Source organism: Myotis yumanensis, unplaced genomic scaffold (genome assembly GCF_028538775.1).
Source record: "Myotis yumanensis isolate MYYU_CA2020_CCGP unplaced genomic scaffold, mMyoYum1.0.hap1 SCAF_1, whole genome shotgun sequence".
Taxonomy (NCBI): Eukaryota; Metazoa; Chordata; class Mammalia; order Chiroptera; family Vespertilionidae; genus Myotis; species Myotis yumanensis.
In genome coordinates, this window is record NW_027223752.1 from 206,877,988 (window position 1) to 206,901,047 (window position 23,060).

The 23,060-nt window shown below is 36.5% G+C and overlaps 1 protein-coding gene across 9 annotated transcripts in view; it reads left to right on the plus strand.

The window, feature by feature from the left end:
• The window catches only part of CLOCK (clock circadian regulator), a 159,205-nt gene that overhangs the window by 105,792 nt on the left and 30,353 nt on the right, over positions 1 to 23,060 (plus strand). For all 9 annotated transcript variants that reach the window (XM_070396399.1, XM_070396391.1, XM_070396381.1 and 6 more), the window contains 7 exons: positions 4,069 to 4,182; positions 4,321 to 4,439; positions 6,163 to 6,245; positions 6,452 to 6,558; positions 15,023 to 15,170; positions 17,264 to 17,339; positions 21,975 to 22,116. In XM_070396399.1, coding sequence (XP_070252500.1) covers positions 4,069 to 4,182; positions 4,321 to 4,439; positions 6,163 to 6,245; positions 6,452 to 6,558; positions 15,023 to 15,170; positions 17,264 to 17,339; positions 21,975 to 22,116 — 789 coding nt within the window. The remainder of the gene's footprint in view (positions 1 to 4,068; positions 4,183 to 4,320; positions 4,440 to 6,162; positions 6,246 to 6,451; positions 6,559 to 15,022; positions 15,171 to 17,263; positions 17,340 to 21,974; positions 22,117 to 23,060) is intronic.

The following is a 23,060-nucleotide window of genomic DNA, read 5'->3' on the forward strand; positions in this document are numbered from 1 at the left end:
AAGTTTGAACTCTATTCTAGAATATATTGAAATCCCATCTTTTTTGTTATAATAGTTATGCCATAAAACTGTATTTTACACAAAAGTGGAACTTTATAATTTGTTTTTATTAATTTTTAAATAAAATCTTATGTAATGAGAAAATTAAACATTATTATTTTCACTATAATCAACCAGTTGGACAATAATAACTTCTGTATTTTTAAGAAATAGTAACTAAAGAAAATTGTTTGCTTTACTAATTAAAAAAATCATTTATTGGGTATATGTTACATGACAGGCAATTGTGCAATATCAAAGAAGTGCCAAGAACAGTGAAAAATAGTTCCTGTTTTTGAAAACTAAAAATACTATGGTATAATCATACATCTCTTCTAGGTTCATTGGCAAATTAATTTGACCAGAATACCTCATTTTCTTCACTAAATTTTTCTCTATGTAAAATCTGAGTGAGATGATCACAAGACTGTATTTGGTCATTAGTTATTAGATATTTTTTTAAATCACTTTTTTCATTATTTTTCAATTTTGACTTTTCTGGTCATACTGATATTAATTTTGACATTTCTGGTAATTCTGATATTATTAATCATTTGAAAAGTTCTTGGTATTTTGAACTCTCAAGTTCTCTAGAAAACTAACTGTCCAAGAATACACACACACACATATATATGTGTAAGTATGTATGAATGTATATCTTTGATGTGAATGAGTGGCCTGTCAGAGATGAGATGAACTAGAGACCAGGAGAGTCCATTTGAAGCCTATTTATAATTGTTTAAAAAATTAAGTTCTTATGACATTACCAATAGACCACTCTAGTTTTTCAACTAGGAGAAAGATTTGTGCTGGATATAATGATGTAGTTCAGTTATATGCCTGTAAATAGTATTTGAAGTCATGGATTGAATTGTATTACTTGAGATGAATATATAGAGCAAGGAGAGAAGAATTAGAAAGGTAGAACACTGCAACCTAGAAGATGACAAAGAAAGGGTCCACTATAGAGGCCTTCATAGGGCAGAGTTGGTGGGAGAACTGAGTGAAAGCCTCTGGCAGAAAGACAGACGTTAGGCTTCTGCTTCTAAGATTGGAGGGTGGATGGCAACAATATGTTTTAATAGAGAAAAACCTTAATTAAAAGACTTACCCCTAGTTAAACACGGGTATACAAAAAGTTATTTTCCCAGAAAAAAAGTGTTTTATGCCAGAAGATTAAACATGATTTAAAACGGGAAAATTTAGGATTCTGCAAATAGGTCATTTGAGCCTTAATGAAAGTGAGGTGGTACCAGTGGTGTTATTTGTGTCTAGAAAAGGAAATGGGGCCTAATCTTTCATTCAAACTTGTTCGATTTTTATTGTGTAGTGAGGACCTGGCAAAAAGGTGGCTTTTTGGTTTGGATAAAATCTCAGGTGGAAAATTTTTAAAAGGATTAGCCTGGAAGTAAAAATAAAAACTACAGAATACTAGCAATAGAAGTAAGGATGGAGAAGAAAGCCTGTATGTGCGTGTTGAGTAGATAAATTCAATAGGACTTAGTGTTAGGCAGGAGACCAAGTGGCTAACGTTCATCAGTGGAGGTTTTAGGAAGAAGGTGGTTAGATTTTGAACCTGTTGTGGTAGGTAATGAAGTCATTCATGATAATGACAGAAGAATGTGAGTTTGATGCTGTGAACGAAGAAGGCATTACTAGTCCTTGAGTGCTGAAATAATAACTGTGCAAGTAACATTAGTTAATAGTAGTAGGGAAAATTAAATTCTAGTGGCAGGAGTATGGAGGCATATATAGGATACATTTTTGTAGTTACCTAGATGATTTGCATCTATACTAAATTGGTGGTATTGAATGCTCATTTGGAAAAATAAGTTATGAGAGCTTTTTTGGTGAAATAAAAAGCAGGTCCTGGTGACAGACTGGAGGCTTGTGGAAGAGAAGAGACCAAATTGATATGGTTTCTATCTTGAGAAATAGGAACACATAGGTCAGAGGGGAAAAATAGCTAGCTTAGGAAGAGAGAGGGATAAATTCACTTTGAAATATTTTTAGTTTGAGTTATTGATGGGACAATCAAGTAGCAATGTCCTGAAAGCACATAGTGATCTGAGACTTAGTCTTATACAAAATGTTAGAGTTGGGGAGAGAGATTTAGGAGTAAATAAGTTGACTAAATGCTGATAAATTTATAAAGGGCAATGATAGATCAAGATCAAAACAATGTTTATAAATGCTCACAATTTGAAGACTGATTAGTGGAAATATAGAAATTTTCAATAAGGTAGGAAGGTAAGTTTCAGGCTATGGAATGAAGTGCGAGTTTTAAGAAGAGGTAGTAATAATGAGGAAAGCCCATTGAAGTTAATAGTACAGTAGTATTCCCTTATTTGTGTTTCACGTTCCATGGTTTCAATTACTTGCAATCAATCTCCATCTGAAAATATAAAAATGGAAAATGTCAAAAATAAATAATTCATAAATTTTAAATTGCATGTCATTCTGAATAGTGTGATGAAATCTCATGTCATCCTGCTCTGTACCACATAGGATGTGAATTATCTCTGTCCAGCATATCCTTTCTGTACATACAGTACAATAAAATATTTTGAGAGAGACCACAGTCACATAACTATAATAAAAAGTATACTATGATGACAGGTGTACCTTGAAGATATTACCAGTTAAGTTCCCAGACCACCACAATAAAGCAAGTCATAATCTTTCTGCTAGTGGTGTGTCTTGCCTTCAATATGTAAAAAATTCAGTATCTGTGAAGTGCAGTAACACAAAGTGCAATAAAATGAGGTATACCTGTAACTGTTCTTTCATGATTAGTAATTACTACTCTCTTACTGTGCCTAATTTGTAAATTAAACTTTATCATAGGTATGTATGTTTGCCAAAATATTAATACTTATAGGGTTTGGTACTATCTGTGGTTTCAGACATCCACTGGGGGTTTTGGAACATATCTCCCTGGAATAAGGGGGGATTACTGTACAAGTATTGGTGATCTTTATGCAAGCAATTCCTATAGAGCAAAGTGGAAAACATTCAGCCTGTGGGCCATTTAAGTAAGGCCCACAAAATCATTTGGTCTGGCCCAGCCAGGGCATTTGGGGTGAGTTATTTAAATGTTTGACCAAATATAGCAGGCTAATTTTAGGTCGGCAATTTTGTATGGCCTGCGAATGGTGTTATAAATATTCATATGGTTCTTGGCAGAAAAAAGGTTTCTCACCCCTGCTATACAGGTTATACGGAAGAAAGCCACCATGCATGAAGTTAAGGTAAATGAATATGTGTATGGAACTTAAAGCACATAATGAAAAGGAAGGCAATTTCTATGATACTATAAAGAGTAGCATGGCCCCAGCTGGTTTGGCTCAGTGGATAGAGTGTCGGCCTGAGGACTGAAGGGTCCCAGGTTCGATTCTGGCCAAGGGCACATGCCCAAGTTGCTGGCTTGTTCCCCAATGGGGGGCATGCTGGAGGCAGCTGGCTGATCAATGGTTCTCTCACATCATTGATGTTTCTATCTCTCTCTCTCCCTCTCCCTTCCTCTCTGAAATAAAAAAATATATATTTAAAAAAAAGAGTAGTATGAAAAACTTTTGTGAGATGGGAAGACCTAAGCAGATTTACAAATAGAAACAAATGACTCAAAGAAGAGAAGGTGTGGATGCTAAAGGAATGAACAAAGGTGTAGCCCTGATCCTAAAGAACATAGGAAAGACTATTCACAGTAGACATAGAAGCATTAACTTTAAAATGGGAAGCAAAACTGTTCTTTGAAATTAGAGTGAAGAATGAGAAGGAAGGACAGATAAAAATGGGGAAATATGGAGTTGCTTACATCAGAAGATCAGTTTTCTCTATTAAGGCTAGATCATCTATTTTCTGTATTAAGAAGATCATCTCCTATAGTTATTCTACTTTTATGGACTAACTAAAAATGTAATTGAGGACTGTTAGAGAAAATATTGTAAACTTGTACAACTTTTATAATCTTTTCATGTAATATATCACTCATGATAAATCACAAATATATTTTTTCTCCCACTTCAGCAAAAAATCAGTTAGAATTCTGTTGTCATATGCTTCGAGGAACAATAGACCCAAAAGAGCCATCTACCTACGAATATGTGAAATTTATAGGAAATTTCAAATCTTTAAACAGTGGTGAGTTAAAATGCTTTTCTTACAATGTATTTTTAATCTGGTATTGTTTCAAGCTCTCAAAAACATAGATATTTGAACATCAATAATAACTAGATTTTACTGGAGTAAGTGATGATACGTATTTCCTTATTGTTTTAGTATCTACTTCAGCACACAATGGTTTTGAAGGAACTATACAACGCACACACAGACCATCTTATGAAGATAGAGTTTGTTTTGTAGCTACTGTCAGATTAGCTACACCTCAGTTCATCAAGGTATGTTTTGAATTTTATTTCCTAAAGGGGATTTAAATTCATATTTTGCCAAATAGTCTCTATGTAATTTTTTTTGCTATTTCTAGAATAACTGAAACTTCCTACAAACATTAAAGATAGTGATGGCCATTAATCTTGAAATATACATCATCATAATGCTGTATTTTTAAGCACATAATGAGTTATCAAGGTACTCATTAAATTTAGAATTCATTTTGAAAAATATATCCTTTGCAGTTAACCAGTGGTTATATATCACTGTTGTGTGTTTGTGCAAAATTTTAAGATGCTATTTTTGTGTAGTTCATAACCTACATTAAAGGAGAAAGGCCAAACGTGTGTGTCATTTTAAAGATTATTTTTGAAATTTTCTTTAGAAATATACAAGTGGCTTTTTACTGCATGCAATTTATCTTTTTAGTTTTAAAATTTAATTAAAGAATGTATTTTTATTTTTTGGACCTCACAAGCAGATGATTAGTAGGGAAGTGGAAGGTGAGGTAATTCAGCCACTAAAAGAATGTGGCTGGAAGTAAACCAGGCTAAGATTTTAAATTTAGGAAGATGCCATATTGTAGGACAAGTACTGAATTAGTAGTTAGAAGATCTTAAACAGTTTTGCTCTTCTTGTTTTGATCTTAGGAAATTATAGCAGTGGCAAATATTTAGTGCTTATTACATACTGTATACTTTATGTGCATTATCTAATTTAATTCTTATAACAACCCTTTAAGGTAGATGCTAGTGTGATCCCCGTTTTATGTATAAGGAAACAGGCTTAGGGAAGTTAAGTTATTTGCCCAAAGTCAAAGTTATTAATTGGTAGAAATGAGATTGATTCTAATTCTTTTTCTCTCAAAGTCCATACTCGTTAATCACTGCATTGTGCTATAGAAGGTCATTCAAGGACACAGAGGCAGGTTGGAATACATTGTTGAATATGAGTAGAGTCTAGGGTTACTGTGTGTGGAGGGGGTAGGGATGTTGGGAGATGATAGAAAATAGAAAAAGGCCAGAACTGAAATATGTTTCTTTCTTTTTTCTTTTTTTTTATTTCTCCATGCTGAAGAGTTTAAACTTTATCCTAACAGAATGAGGAATCATTAAGGTTTTAAGCAGGGAAGTTATATAGTCATATTTGAGTATTAGTAAGGTAATTATAGCCAGAATAGAAGATGGGTTGAAGAACACGTAGAGTTGTTTGGGGAGATGCTGTGGTAATAATATGAACCAATGATGATAAGGGTCTAGTCTAAACTAAGACACTGAAGATGGATGGGGTCAAATAGATTTTTTTTAAGGTAGAAGGTGAATTTGAAAGGATTTAGTAGTAAGCATTTAGATGGTAAAAGGTGATGATATAGAAAATTGTTTTAACTGGACATGAGGAATAAGGCAGTTTGTTCATTTTAGGAAATACTGAGTTTGTGATGTGTGGGGACATCTACACAGAAATATGGCCCTGAAGTTCAGGAGAGAGATCTGAATTCAGAATTAGGATTTATAGGCATGTGAGTGAATGGAGAAACGTGTACAGTAAGAAGTACTCCTCTAGAAGCCTGCATTTATTTATTGCCATATTCTTTAGTACTAGAAAATTAAAATGTGTTAAAAAAAATTGCTAGAAAAGTTGTCTAATAAGGACTTTTGTGGCTAACAATATTTAGGATTCTTCAAAAGGCAGAAAAGTATTTCTGAATTTTAATTATTAATTTATTTGTAGGAAATGTGCACTGTTGAAGAACCCAATGAAGAGTTTACATCTAGACATAGTTTAGAATGGAAATTTCTATTTCTAGATCACAGGTAACTCCATTTTTAAAATTTATAAAAAGGGAACAGTCATATAATGGTTTAAATTAATGGATTTCCAAAACAAACTTTTTCTAATTTGGATGATCAAGTTCGTTATCCATTTTTTCAAATATATAAAGGTTCCCTTAAAATTGATTTTTAGTTGGAATATTCCTCATTATGGAAAAATTTATAATATTGCTTTATATGTAATTTAGGGCACCACCCATAATAGGATATTTGCCATTTGAAGTTCTGGGAACATCAGGCTATGATTACTATCATGTGGATGACCTAGAAAATTTGGCAAAATGTCATGAACACTGTAAGTAGACTTTAATCTTTCTGGTGGTGATAAGTGTTTTTAATCATATAAGTAACTATTGTATTAATAGAAGGTGGTAAAATACAGACATATAAACATTTTTGTATTTTTGAAATATAACCAATCCAATAGGAATAATAGGTCAAGTTTAAATTAAATTTGTTCCTATTTACATATTTCAGTCTGTAATAGTAAGTACAGTTTTATAAAATGATGTCTAATAAACCTTTTTCTGAAGTATATAAGTGCTATATCTGGAGTAAGAAGTAGATTCCTTTGAAAATTGAAATAGTATGTCAAAATATTAGGACACTATATCATAAATTTTGGCTTATAGACATATAAATCTACCCAGGAGGTAGGTATACATCTAAAGATTCTTTCAGAAAGTTCATAGTGAATGCTTAATGTTACTTGTCATTATTGTTACTAACAGCAAAAGCATTATCTCACTGCCCTGCACTATGCTAAACAATTTATTCATCACCACAGTTCTAGAAAGTAGCTTCTATTATCTCTATGAATAAAAAGGCACAGCAAGGCCAAGTAATTTGCCCACAATATGGTACCTCATTGGTGGTAGCAAAAGGATTAGAATCTAGACCTATCCCTGGACCACATGCTATTTATAATTTGTTTCAGCGGTTTGTTTCAATGATAGGTTTTATTTGCTGTCCTTATCCTCCTCCCCAAATCCTACTATCTTGGATATCCTCTAAAACTTAAATTAGATATTTAAGATTCTTTCAAGATTCTTAGGCTGGTCTAATAAGCCTCTCTATATGAAAATTAAGCATGTTTTATGATAATAATTACATGGAATATTTTTAGAGTAAAGTCATTTTATCACAAAAGAAAACATTATTCACTTCAAGCGATATGGGCACTAAGCTCATGATAACGTACACTGAGAGAAATAGATATTGATGCTTGACCAGCACTTCCTAAGGTTTAGTCCATTGAATGCCAGTCCTTTCAAAATGGATTTTACTGTCAAGGAAGACTAGGAAACCCTTCATAATCAATCCTCCCCCTTTCTCAAATCTTAACATACATTAACATACTTAAGGTTTTGAGAAGATTAAACCTATTTAACAAAGTTTCTCAAATTAATTTAACCATAAAATCCCCTCTTTTTTTGTTTAATATCTGTTAACAGGCTGTAGAATTTAAAATTTACGGAAATACTCTCAGAACAAAAGATACACACAGACTACAAATAAAGCGTTGAAAAGATAGTTCATGCAAATGGAAATGAAAAATTAGTAGCAATACTTATATCTGACAAAATAGAATTTAAAGCAGAGTCTATAGTAAGAGACTTAAGAAGGACACTACGTATGATAAAGGGAGCAATCCAACAAGAGGATGGAATCCTTGTGAACATTTATGCACCCAATATAGGAGCACCTAAATATGTAAAGCTAATCTTGATGGACATAAAGGGAGAGATCAACAACAACACAATCATAGTAGGGGACCACCATTGACATTGATGGATAGATCTTCCAGAAAACCAACAAGGAAACAGTAGGTGGATTTCTTTTTTTTTCTGTCACCATAGATCAGATAGATTTTAATTGATATCTTCAGAGCATTTAACCCCAAAGCCAAGAGTATACATTCTTTTCAAGTGCCCATGGAACATTTCCTAGGATAGACCACATGTTAGGACACAAAACAAGTTTCCATAAATTTAAGAAGATTGAAATCATATCAGGCATCTTCTCTGATTGTAATGGTATGAAATTAGAAATCAGTCACAAGAAAAGAACTGAGAAACATACAAAGACTTGGAAGCTAAATAACATGTTACTGAACAATGAATGAGTTAACAACAGGGTCAAGAAAAAAATTAATAGATATCTTGAAAAAAACAAAAATGAGAACACAACAACCTAAAATCTATGGGACACAGCAAAAGCAGCCCTAAGAGGGAATTCCATAGCATTACAGGCCTATCTCAAGAAACAAGAAAAATCTCAAACAAAAGAAACTAGAAAAAGAATAACTAACAAAGCCCAAATTGAGTAGAAGGAAGAAAATAATTAGAGGACAAATAAATAAAATAGAGTCTAAAAAGCAATATAAAAGATAAATGATGGGGGAGAACCAAGATGGCGGCATAGGTTAACGCCGGAGCTTGCTGCCTCGAACAACCACTTCAAAAATACAACTAAAAGACGGAACGGACATCATCCAGAACCACAGGAAGGCTGGCTGAGTGGAAGTTCTACAACTAGGAGGAAAGAGGAAACCATACGAGACTCAGAGGAGGCGCAGTGCTGAAGTGAAATACTAAGGTTCAGAGTGCATGTGGAGCGGGTCGGCGGCGGAGGGCGCGGTTGTTGTCTTCAATCGGGAGGGAGTTTCAGACTCTGAGCTCCAGATCCGGGCGAGTCTCTAGGGACCCAGACTCAAACGGGAGAAGCGGGAAGGCAGCTTTCTCTCCGAGGTCTGCAGCGGTTGCAGAGCCGCTGGAGACAGAACTGAGTGCAGCCATAACTGCTCGCTCCGCCTGCCCTGTAGATCCCCTGGGGACCCGCCCCGCCCAAGCCCTGCACAGAGGCATTTGCCGGAGAGCCTCAGGCAAAGGCTAGATTAGCACCGCCCTAGAGATTCAGCACAGTAGCGCTCCCACTGCAGACACAGCTGACTCTCATAGCCAGTTAGCCTGGAGGTCAATTCACCCCCGTATTGCCGAAAACAATCAAGGCTTAACTACAACAAGACTGCGCACAAAGACCACAAGGGTGTGCACCAAGAAAGCATAAGAAATGCAGAGACAAAAAAAAAATGACAGAAATGGAGGATATAGAGCTAAAAAACGCACTTTTAAGGGCTTTCAGTAATTTGCTAGAAACTGCCGATAAACTTGATGAGAGCCTCAAGAAAACTAATGAGACCCTCGATGTTGTGATAAAGAACCAACTAGAAATTAAGCATACACTGACTGAAATAAAGAATATTATACAGACACCCAACAGCAGACCAGAGGATGGCAAGAATCAAGTCAAAGATTTGAAATGCGAAGAAGCGAGAAACACCCAACCAGAAAAGCAAAATGAAAAAAGTATCCGAAAATACGAAGATAGTGTAAGGACGCTCTGGGAGAGCTTCAAGTGCACCAATATCAGAATTATAGGGGTGCCAGAAGATGAGAGACAGCAAGATATTGAAAACCTATTTGAAGAAATAATGACAGAAAACTTCCCCCACCTGGTGAAAGAAATAGACTTACAAGTCCAGGAAGCACAGAGAACCCCAAACAAAAGGAACCCAAAGAGGACCACACCAAGACACATCATAATTAAAATGCCAAGAGCAAAAGACAAAGAGAGAATCTTAAAAGCAGCAAGAGAAAGAGATTCAATTACCTACAAGGGAATACCCATACGACTGTCAGCTGATCTCTCAACAGAAACTTTGCAGGCCAGAAGGGAATGGCAAGAAATATTCAAAGTGATGAATAGCAAGAACCTACAACCAAGATTACTTTATCCAGCAAAGCTATCATTCAGAATTGAAGGTCAGTTAAAGAGCTTCACAGATAAGGAAAAGCTAAAGGAGTTCATCATCACCAAACCAGTATTATATGAAATGCTGAACGGTATCCTTTAAGAAGAGGAAGAAGAAGAAAAAGGTAAAGATACAAATTGTGAACAACAAACATGCATCTATCAACAAGTGAATCTAAGAATCAAGTGAATAAATAATATGATGTACAGAATGAACTGGTGATTATAATAGAACCAGGGACATAGAAAGGGAATGGACTGACTATTCTTGGGGGGGAAAGGGGAGTGGGAGATGTGGGAAGAGACTGGACAAAAATCGTGCACCTATGGATGAGGACAGTGGGTGGGGAGTGAGGGCAGAGGGTGGGGCGGGAACTGAGAGGAGGGGAGTTATGGGGGGGAAAAAGAGGAACAAATGTAATAAACTGAACAATAAAGATTTAATTTTAAAAAATCAAAAAAAAAAAGATCAATGAAATCAAGAGCTGGTTCTTTGAAAAGATAAACAAGATTGACAAATTTCAGCCAGGCTCATGAAGTAAAAAAGAGAGAGGACTCAAGATCAGAAATGAAAGAGGAGAAGTAACTACTGATAGCAAAAAAATGCAAAGGAGTGTAAGAAAATATTATGAATAATTGTATGCCAACAAATTCAACGACCTGGATGAAATGGATAAATTCCTAGAAACATAGTCTTCCAAAATGGAATCAGGAAGAATCAGAAAATCTGAATAGACAGATTACAGCTAGTGAAATTGAAGCAATAATAATAAAAAATTCTCAAAAGTCCTGGACTGCATGGGTCTATAGGTTATTTTTACCAAATATTCAAAGAACTACTATCCTTCTCAAACCATTCCATAGAATTCTAGATGAGGAAAAACTCCCAAGCTCATTTTAAGAGGCCAACATTATCCTAATTTCAAAACCAGATAAAGACACTACAAAGAAGAAAAATTATAGGTCAATTCCCTGATGAACATAGATGCTAAAATCCTCAACAAAATATTAGCAAACTGGATTCAGCAATACACTGAAAAGATCATACACCATTAAGTGGGATTTATTCTGGGGATGCAGGTTGGTACAAGTATCTCCAAATCAATAAATGTGATACACCACATAAAAAGCTGAAGGATGAAAACCACATGATCATATCAATAGATGGAAAAAAGTCATTTTATGAAATCCAGCACCCATTTATTATTATTTAAAATATCTTTTTATTGGTTTCAGAGAAAAAGGGAGAGGGAGACAGAGATAGAAACATTAATGATGAGAGAGAATCATTGATTGGCTGCCTCCTGCATGCCCCTTACTGGGCATGTGCCCTTGACTGGAATCAAACCCAGGACCTTCAGTCCACAGGCTGACGCTCTATCCACTGAGCAGAAAAGGCTAGAGCCCATTTTTTATTTAAAAACTCAGCAGAGTGGGAGTAGAGGAAACATCTCTCAATGTAATAAAGGTCACACATGACAAATCCACAGCCAACATCATGCCCACTGGGAAAAACTACAAGTATTTTCCTTTAAGATCAGGAATAAGCTATGTCTACTTTCATTACTCTTATTTTAACATAGTAATGGAAATCTTAGCCACGGCAGTCAGACAAGAAGAAGAAAAAAGGCATCTAAATTGTAAAGGAAAAAATAAAGCTGTCACCAGATGACATGATACTATCATATACAGAACCCTAAAGTAGATTTCACACAAAAAAATTAACTAGAACCAATAAATGAATTTAGTAAAGAAGCATGATATAAAATAAATATCCAGAAGTCAATTGCATTTCTATACACCAATACTGAACTATTAGAAAGAGAAACTAAGAAAATGACCCCATTCACAGTTGCTTAAAAAAAAAATGCCTAGGAATAAATTTAATGGAAGTAAGAGACCTGTACTAGGAAAATTATGACATCGAAGAAAGAAATTGAAGAAGACACAAATAAGTGGAAGCATATGTCATCCTTTTCAAAGATAGAAAGAATTAACATCATTAAAATGTCCATACAACCGAATGCAATCTATAGATTCAATGCAATTCCTATCAATAACTAATGGTGTATTTCACAGAATTAGAACAAATATTCCAAAAATGTATGTGGAGCAACAAAAGACCCAGGATAGCCACAGCAATCTTGAGAAAGAAGAACTCAGTTGGAAGAATCATGGTACCTGGTACCAAACTAATATACTATAAGGCCATAGCAATCAAAACAGCATGGTACTAGCATAAATTAATGGAACAGAATAGAGGACCTAGAAATAAACCCACACTTTCACACTCAATATTTGACCAAGGAGGCAAAAACATACAAGGAACTAAACATAGTCTATTCCATAATTGTTGGGAAAATTGGACAGATACATGCAAAAAGATGAAACTAGACCATTTTCTTACACTGTGCACAAGCATAAACTCAAAATGGGTTAAAGACTTATAAATGTTAGGCTCAAAACCATAAAAATCATAGGAAAAAAACCATAAGCAGTAAAATTTTGGACATTTCTCATAGCAGTATTTTTTAAATATATATCTCCTCGGGCAAACAAGAAAAAATAAACAAATGGGAATACATCAAACTAAAATGTTTTTGCACAAAGGAAACCATCTACTAAATGAAAAGATAACCCACTGAGAACATATTTTTCCAATGACTCGTGATAAGGGGTAAATATCCAAAATTTATAAAGAACTTACAAAACTCAACACCAAAAAGACAATCCAGTTTGAAAAATGGGCAAAGGATAGGAATGGACACTTCTCAAAAGAGGACATACAGATGGCCAATAGACATATGAAAAGATCATCAGAAAAATGTAAATTAAAACCACAATGAGATATTACCTCACACTGTCAGAATGGCTATCATCAATAAATCAATCGGCAAACAAGTTTTGGCGAGAATGTGGAGAAAAGGGAACCCTTGTGCACTGTTGGTGGGAATGCAGATTGGTGTAGTCACTGTGGAAAACAATGTGAAGTTTCCTCAAAAAATTAAAAATGGAACTGCCTTATGACCCAGTGATTTCACTTCTGGGAATATATCTGCAGAAACACAAAACACTGATTGGAAATAATATATGCACCCCTATGTTCATTACAGTGTTATTTACAATATCTAAGATTTGGAAGCAGCCCAAGTTCCCATCAATAGAGTGGATAAAAAAACCATGGTACATTTACATAATGGAATACTACCTGGCTATAAAAAAAAAAAGGGAAAGGTTACTCTTTGCAACAGCATGGATGGACTTGAGAGCATTATGCTAAATGAAATAAGCCAATCAGAGAAAGACAAGTATCATATGATTTCACTCAAATGTAGAATCTAACGAACAAAATAAATTAACAAAATAGAAACAGACTCACAGAGACCAGACTGACAGCTGTCAGAGGGAGCTAGGTTGGAGGGGCAGGTTGAAGGGATTAATTTTAAAAAAAGAAGACTAATAGACACAGATAGCAGAGTGGTAATTGCCAGAGGGAAAGGAGGGTGGGGAATGGGGGAGGGATGTAGAAGAGGGTATAGGGAGGATAAATGGTGATATACACCTGAGAACTATATAACTTTATTAGCCATATTACCCTAATACATTCCATAAAAAAGAAAAACATTAAAAATAACAACACCAGAAAGTAGCATTGAACACAGGAAGCTAGAATGCTACTGTTTTCTTAAAAATATGATAACAGTTCATGAATACAACTTACTTTGTGAATGTTGTGTAAGTTCTTTTGATTGACAAACTGGGTGGAACACCTTGCAAACCCCATTTAAAGTAATAGGTTTTCATTACATCTGAAATCATAAACATTCCATAATAGTAGGAGTTTCAAAACATGGTACATTTACACAATGGAATACTACTTGGCTGCAGAAAAAAACCAAGAAAATCTTACCTTCGGCTAGAGCATGGATGGTCCTGAAGAATATTACGCTAGTGAAATAAATCAGTCACAGAGAGACAAGTACCATATGATTTCATTTATATGTGGACTCCAATGAACAAAATAAACAAAATAGAGACAGGTTTATGTTACAGAGAACAAACTGACAGCTGTCAAAGAGGGAGGGTGTTGGGGGACTGAGTGAAAAAGGTGAAGGGATTAAGCAAAAAAAACAAAAACAAAAAACCACGCAAATAAAACCCCCTCATAGACACAGACATCAGTATCGTGATTACCGGAGGTAAAGGGGGATAGGAGAAGGTAGAAGAGGCAGAGGGATAATAAATGGTGATGAAAGGAGATTTGACTTGGGGTGGCAAACACACAGTACAATATACAGATGATGTATTAGAGAATTGGACAGCTGAAATATATAATTTTATTAACCAATGGCACCCCAATAAATTCAATAAAAATAAAAAGTAAATTATTTAAAAAATTAAATAAACCTATTTAACGTAGTTTCCCAAATTAATTTAACCACAACCTCTCCCCCTTTTTGGCTTAATGTCTATTAAAAAGCTGCAGAACTTACAATCTATGAAGACTATTTTGGGGAATACTGTACTTACCAGTTCAAATAATTAAGTTAATCTGATTTTGGTCTGTTAGGGTTTAGAATTAAATGTTTCAAAGATGCTACACCTGCCAGAGTACAGGTGTGATTACTTATTGTTATCCTTAGTATATCTGGCCAGGAGGAAGTCAGTATGTGAATACTTTATTCTTGAGTATTTGAAAATTTATTGTGTATGAAAAGTATCTAAGATCAGCAGTAATTGGCTCTGAGTTGGACACTGTGGAAGATTAATTGCTTGAGATTTTAAGCTATCTCTATAGAATAGCATTTTATAATTGATATATATGTTATTAAAAAGCCAGAAGAATTGTATATACTGTATAGATATAAATATAAATATAAATGATAGCTTTTGCTAAAAAACAGATTCATAACTTATATGAATCAAAAAATTTTTTCTCTTCTTAGTGATGCAGTATGGGAAAGGCAAATCATGTTATTACAGGTTCCTGACCAAAGGACAACAGTGGATTTGGCTTCAAACTCATTACTATATCACTTACCACCAGTGGAATTCAAGGCCAGAGTTTATTGTTTGTACTCACACTGTAGTAAGGTAAATTATTTTACAAAATTTCTCAACTATAGTAACATCCATAATGATATTGACAGTGCAGTGTGTATGCATGACTTTTTTTTTTAATCTTTAAATTCTTTATTAGTTAAGGTATTACAAATGTGTCCTCATCCCCCCCATTAACCCCTATCCTCCCCCCCACTCATGCTCTCATCCTCCTGTTGTCCATGTCCATTGGTTTGGCTTATATGCAAATGCATGACTTTTTAATGAACTACTGAGTGATTTTCTTTATTTTTGATACACAGTTTCAATATATTATTAAATTTACTTACAGACATTATATCAAAAGAGAATGCAGACATATATACACACAAACACACACACACACATATATATATATACATGCACATATATATGCATGTATATATGTACATATCTACACTAATAAAAGACAAGCATGCAAATTGGCCATACCTTTGCTATGCCTTAAGCCACGCCCACCAGCTAATCAGAGTGACTGTATGCAAATTAACCCAACCAAGATGGCAGCCGGCAGCCACGGAGCTAGAGCAAGCAGGAGGCTTGGGTTGCCCCTGGCGATGGAGGAAGCCAAGCTTCCCTCCCACCCGCCCTGGCCGGCTCTGAGATCCTCTCAAGGCTACAAAGTTTCAATTATAGAAGGTAAATAAATCCCAGAATAAAAAAAAGAAAAGAAAAGGAGAGGCTGGGAGCTTCCGTCGCCAGGGGGGCTTGGTCAGCCTGAAAACGGCCCTCAGCCCCCCACCCAGACTGGCCAGGCACCCCAGTGGGGAACCCCACCCTGAAGGGGGTGTGACCAACCTATAAACAGCCATCAGCCCCTCACCCAGGCTGGCAAGGCACCCCAGTGGGGACCCCCACCTTGAAGGGGGTGTGACCAGCCTGCAAACACCCATCAGCCCCCCACCCAGGCTGGCCAGGCACCCCAGCGGGACCCCCATCCTGATCCATGACATCCTTCAGGGCAAACCAGCCGGCCCCCACCCGTTCACCAGGCCTCTATCCTATATAATAAAAGGGTGATATGCAAATTGACCCTAACAGCAGAACGACTAGGAATGACTGGTCACTATGACACACACACTGACCACCAGGGGGCAGATGCTCAATGCAGGAGCTGTCCCCTGGTGGTCAATGCGCTCCCACAGCAGGAGCTCTGCTCAGCCACATGCCAGGCTGATGGCTGCCAGCACAGCGGTGGTGGTGGGAGCCTCTCCCGCCTCCTCAGCACTAAGGATGTCCTACTGCAGCTTAGGTCTGCTCCCTGCTGGTAAGTGGACATCCCCCGAGGGCTGCCAGGCTGCCAGAGGGATGTCTGACTGCCAGCTTGGGCCCGATCCCCCAGGGAGCGGGCCTAAGCCAGCAGGTGGACATCCTCTGAGGGGTCCTAGACTGCAAGAGGGCATAGGCCAGGCTGAGGGACCCCCCCGAGTGCACAAATTTTTGTGCACTGGGCCTCTAGTATATACATATAATTCTTGACATAAATTTTATGGTTTAGAGCAGAAGTTGTAACTATTTTTTTTTTTTTGTACCAGAGTCAGTTGTATAAAAGGAAAACTGAGCCCTAGCTTGTTTGGCTCAGAGGATAAAGTGTTCGTCAGCCTGCGGACTGAAGGGTCCCGGGTTCAATTCCGGTCAAGGGCACATGCCTGGGTTGTGAGCTCGATTCCCAGTAGGGGCATGCAGGAGGCAGCCTGTCAATGATTCTCTCTCATCATTGATGTTTCTATCTCTCCCCTCTCCCTTCCTCTCTGAAATCAATAAAAATATATTTTTAAAAAACTGAGTAGACAAGCATACTCTTTTTAAATTTAATATATTTGAATTTAAGAACTGTGCATTTACAAATCATTTACATTAGATACCTTGAAAAATTCAATTTAGATACCTAGAAAAATGCAGTTTTAATTAAGATATTGTACATTGTCTTTTAATTGTACATATGTTTAGGTTTGTGTAGTGCATGAAAAATAGTCTGGAATTAGTAATGAGCAAGTAAGACACATAGCAAACAGTGAATGAGTACACCTGTGCATTATTTGAAACGAATGATGAAACACTAAAATTATATATTTTTTCATTTGTAGTTATGCAGAAGTTAGGGCTGAAAGACGACGAGAACTTGGCATTGAAGAGTCTCTTCCTGAGATGGCTGCTGACAAAGTATGTATCTTGCAGGTTTTTTGTGTGTTTTTTTTTTTTTTTTAATTATTTCTTTGCAATGAAAGACAAGATTCACTAATTTATAGGAAAATTATTTTTCAAATATTTTATTTTCTCACTTGTGACAGGGTTATAAATTTTTACTTTAATATTTTAAAACATCATCTGCTTCTAAAAAAGATTTGAAGGGCCTGCTAGTGATAATTGGATGAGTGACATGTAAGATCTCACATTTAAACTACCATTTATTAATTGTCTATAATATGTTAGGGTCTGGGTAGGTTCTTTATATGAATTACAGAATATCTTTTACTCCTCAAACATCCTTACGTGGTAGGCAATATCCCTACTTTCAAAATATTGAAACTAAGGCTTTAAGGGTGGGGGGAAACCTCCCCTAAAGACGCATGACTGGCTCCTGGCTGGTGTGGTTCAGTGATTGAGCATCGACCTATGAACCAGGAGGTCACAGTTAGATTCCTGGTCAGGGCACATGTTTGGGTTGATTCTCATCATTGATGTTTCTATCCATCCCGGCTAGCATGGCTCAGTGGTTGAGCATCAACTTAATGAACCAGGAGGTCATGGTTCGATTCCCAGTCGGGGCACATGCCCAGATTGTGGGCTCTATCCCAGTGGGGAGCGTGCAGGATGCAGCTGATAGATGATTCTCTCTCATCATTGATGTTTCTATCTCTCCTCTCCCTTCCTCTCTGAAATCAATAACAAATATATATTTAAAAAAATAAAAATATAAATAAAAAGACAGATGGCTGGGAAGTTATGGTCAGAATTTGAACTCTGGTTTCTCTTTTCATTATATCATGTAGAAGTGTAGTGTATTATTTACCTATGGCTGTGTAACAAAACTTAATGATGTAAAATAATAGTTATTAACTCCTAGTTTCTGTGGTTAAGAGTTCAGGCACAGTTTAGTTGGGGCCTCTGGTTCAGAATTGGTCAGGAGGCTACAGTCAAGGTGTCAGCCTGGGTCTCTTACAAGGTGTAATCAGGTTTGTGGAGGCCACAGTTATCCAACGTTCACCTGGGGCAGAACCTGCCCCAGGCTCGCTTTGATTGTTGGAAGGATCTGATTCCTCATGGGCATTTGGACTGAGTTCTTGATTCCTTGCTGACTGATGGCCAGAGGTCACCCTCAGTTCCATTCCAGGTGGTCCTTTGCATCAGAGCAGGTATGCAAGATCCAGGGAGAGAAAACCAGCAAGATGAAAGTCAAAATCTTTGGTAACCTAATCACAGAAGTGATATCACATCTCTCTTGCTGTTCTGTACATGAGAAGCAAATCACCAGGTCCAGCCTACTCAAGGGGAGGGATTATATAAGGGAGTGAATACCACAAGGTAGGAATCATGAGGCATGTCAGAAATTGCCTACCACAGGTATTTTCGACTTGCAGAAATAAGTGGAATGAGAAGAGGCAAGAATCTATATAAAAAGTGTGTTAGGCAGTGTGCCAGGGTGAGTATGGGTGATATTTTTCAGTCATTCAGTAAACCTTATTAAGTACCTTCTGTGTGCCAGGAAGTACCAGACATGGCTCTAATCCAGGGGTGGGCAAACGTTCTGACTCGAGGGCCACAATGGGTTCTTAAACTGGACCGGAGGGCCGGAACAAAAGCATGGATGGAGTGTTTGTGTGAACTAATATAAATTCAAAGTAAACATCATTACATAAAAGGGTACGGTCTTTTTTTTTTTTAGTTTTATTCATTTCAAACTGGCCAGATCCGGCCCGCGGGCCGTAGTTTGCCCACGGCTGCTCTAATCAGTGGTTCTCAACCTTCCTAATGCCGTGACCCTTTAATACAGTTCCTCATGTGGTGGTGACCCCCAACCATAAAATTATTTTTGTTGCTACTTTATAACTTTAATTTTGCTACTGTTATGAATCGTAATATAAATATCTGATATGCTATATGTTTTCCGATGGTCGCAACCCACAGGTTGAGAACCGCTGCGTCTAGATGGTAAGAATGCAGCAGTGAATAACAGACAAGTTCTCTGCTCTCATGGATCCCACATGAAAGAATGTTTTAAAGAAGCTTTGTATATGTAGAGGAAGAATATCCAGTATGTTCTAATAAAATAAATTTTCTGAGAAAAGTGCTTTAAACCTAGGGTTCCTGGAAATGAGGACCATTATAGAAACTAAAGTAATATAGATTGTTCCCCTTTGCTTCTTCATTTTCCCTCATGCCAGTGTCCAATCCTAGTAAATTCAACTAGCCCTACTTCCAAAACATACTCTGTCCGCTTTCTCACCATGATTATTGTTACCACCATGTTCTACTGGCAGTTAGGTCCATTTGAGATATATTTTTGAGAAACTTCAGTGTAGGGTGGTTTTAAAGTCACAAGTCTAAATTTGATAACCAAAGGAATGGATGTAGAGAGAGATAACAACCAAATGCTAAACATTGGGCATGAAATAGCCGTGAGGTAGGAGTAAAACCAGAAAGCTAAGTTGTCCTAGGAAGTGTAGGGATTACACCTAACATGGAGTAGAGGAAAACTGTTGTTGGAGATGAGGAGTTCCTAGAAAGCTGAGAGGCCAGTACAGACTTTTGGATGAATCATCCACATGGATATTGAAATTCTGTAGAAAAGTCAGTGTTAGAGTGAAGAGGAGGATTTTGAGCAATCATATGCTGAATTTACAAAGATGCTTATAGTACCTTGTTTATATAAAGTGCCATCTTTATTCTGATGTTTATTTTTTACACTTTCTTTATTGCTTTAATGTGATAAATACACATAACAAAATTTACCATTTTATCCAGTATTAAGTGTACAGTTCAGTGGCATTAAATACATTCACACTGGTGTGCAGTCATCACCACTAGCCACCAAACTTTCTCATCTTCCGAAGCTGAAACTCCATATCCATACTCATTAAACCATGACTCCCCATTCCTTCCTTCTCAAGCCTCTGGCCACCACCAATCTACTTTCTATTAATTTGACTCCCCTTAGGCACCACATACAGGTGGGATCATACAGTAATTGTCCTCATGTGACTGGCTTATTTGACTTGGCATAATGTCCTCAAGGTTTATCCATGTTGTAACATGTGACAGAATTTCCTGAATAATATTTAATTGTGTGTATATGCCACATTTTTGTTATCTACTTGTTCATCATTAGACACTTGGGTTGCATCTATCTTTTGGCTATTGTAAATAATGCACCTATGAACATGGGTGTACACATATTTGTTTGAGCCTCTGCTTTCAATTTTTTGAGCATATACTCAGAAATGGAATTGTTGGATCATATGGTAATTTTTTGTTTATTAAAGGTATGTTTTTATTGATTTCAGAGAGAGGAGGGAGAGAGAAACATCAATGATGGAAGAGAATCATATATTGGCTGCCTCCTGCACGCCCCCCCCCCCCCCCCCCCCCCCCCGCTACTGGGGATTGAGCTCACAACCCCTCAGGTGCCCTGACTGGGAATTCAACTGTGACCTCCTGGTTCATGGGTCGACACTCAGCCACTGAGCTATACCAGCTGGGCAAATTATCTTTTTTTTTTTTTTAAATCTATCTGTCTATCTATCTATCTATCTATCCTCACCCAAGGATATGCTTAAAGGGTGGAAGAGGGGAGGAGAGACAGAGACATTGATGTGAGAGAGAAACATTGATCAGTTGCCTTCCGTATGCACCCAGGTGGGGTCAAGCCCAAAACCCTGGTATGTGCTCTGACTGGGAATCAAACTGGCAAACTTCAATGCACAGATGATGCTCCAACCAATTGAGCCACTCCGCTGGGCTCTATGTTTAATTTTTAAGCAACCATCTTACTGTTTTTCATAGAAGCTGCATTAGTTTACATTTCCATCAGCAGTGCACAAGAATTCCAATTTCTTCATATTCTCACCAACACTGGTTATTTTCTGTGTGTGTGTCCCCCCCCGCCCCCCGCCCATAATAGCCATTCTGATGGATGTGAAGTAATATATTATTGTGGTTTTGATTTGTGTTTCCCTAATGATTGTTGATGTTGAGCATCTTTTCTTTATTGATTATCTCTATATCTTCTTTGGAGAAATGTCTGCAAGATCGTTACTGGTTTTTTAACTGGATTATTTGGGGGTTTTTGCTGTTGAATTATATAGTTTTTTATATGTTCTGGGTATTAATTTCTTATCAGGTAAATGACTTGCAAATGTTTTGTCTCATTCCATGGGTTGCCTTTCCACTCTGCTATACTTTTCTCTGGTGCACTTTCGTTGCTTGTGCATTTAAAGTCAAATATAAGAAGTTATTGGCCAATCCAAGGTCATAAAGCTTTGCTCCTTCTGGAAGTTTCATAGTTTTTAGCTCTTATGATTAGATAGGTCTTTGATCCATTTTGAGTTTTTGCGTATGGTATATGGTAAGAGTACACCTTCATTCTTTTGCATCTGTTGTTTCTTTAAATCGAGAATGAAGCCAAAACCATCTGGCTATAAAAAATAAATTTTTATTTTTTTATTTAATACACAAATATCATTGCTTTGTTATGAGTGAAAACTAATTTTGGGGGAGAAGGCTTAGTAAGCAATATTGATAATTTGGGGTCTCTGAACTGAACCACAAGAAAACATTTATTTTACTCTTCCTCCTTAGAGCCAAGATTCTGGGTCTGATAACCGTATAAACACAGTCAGTCTCAAGGAAGCATTGGAAAGGTTTGATCACAGCCCAACCCCTTCTGCTTCCTCCCGTAGTTCAAGAAAATCATCTCACACTGCAGTCTCAGACCCATCCTGTGAGTACTCTAGCTTGAAAGCAGACTTCTTTAAAGAGATTGTTTCTAAATTGTGTTACTAGTATCAGCATTGTTAATCAAATGGTACTTTAAAATAGTTTTTACATTTCAAAATATATTAAACTTTCCAGTGAGTAAGAGGCATATTGCTCACATTTAACAAATAATTATGTTTATGAAGTAACCTATAAAATAGATGTGTAGTAATGTTGATGTTGTTGTTTTTAATTCCCTCAAAAAGAAAGCAAAACTGTTTATTCCTTTTATTTATTTTACATGTAAAGCCAGTAAGTATTCTTCAGATTTGCTTTTTGAAAGTTTTTAAAGAGTCTTTATGAAGACTTGCATAATTGTTATTAGTAACCTATTTTCAAAAGTAATTTTTAATATCTCATGGTATTAAAACTATATATATAATAGTAAGGAGAAAAGAGGTTGTGGTGAACTACTCAACATTGTCGGTAGAACATCAGAGGTTAAACATAGGATTTCTGAAATCTTAGGGAAAAAATTTTCCCCTACTATAGCTGTTCCTTTTCAAAAAAATATTATTTTATTGTGGTAAGAACACTTAAAATGAGACCTACCCTGTTAAATTTTTAAGTGTACAGTGTTATTGTTGACTATAGGTTCAGTGCTGTAGTGTAAATCTCTAGAGCTTATTCATAATGCTTAACTCTAATTTTATGCTCAGTGATTAGTAACTCCCCACTTTCCCTCTGCCGAGCCCTTGGCAACCACCATTCTCTTTAATTCAACAAATTTGACTATTTTAGATATCTCAGATAATGGAGTCATGCACTCCTCATCTTTCTGTCATTGCTTATTTCGCTTAGCCTAATGTCCTCAAGGTTCATCCAGTTGTTGCATATTATATAATTTCCTTCTTTTTTAAGATTGAATAGTATTCCATTGTTTATAATACAGTGGTGGGCAAAAGTAGG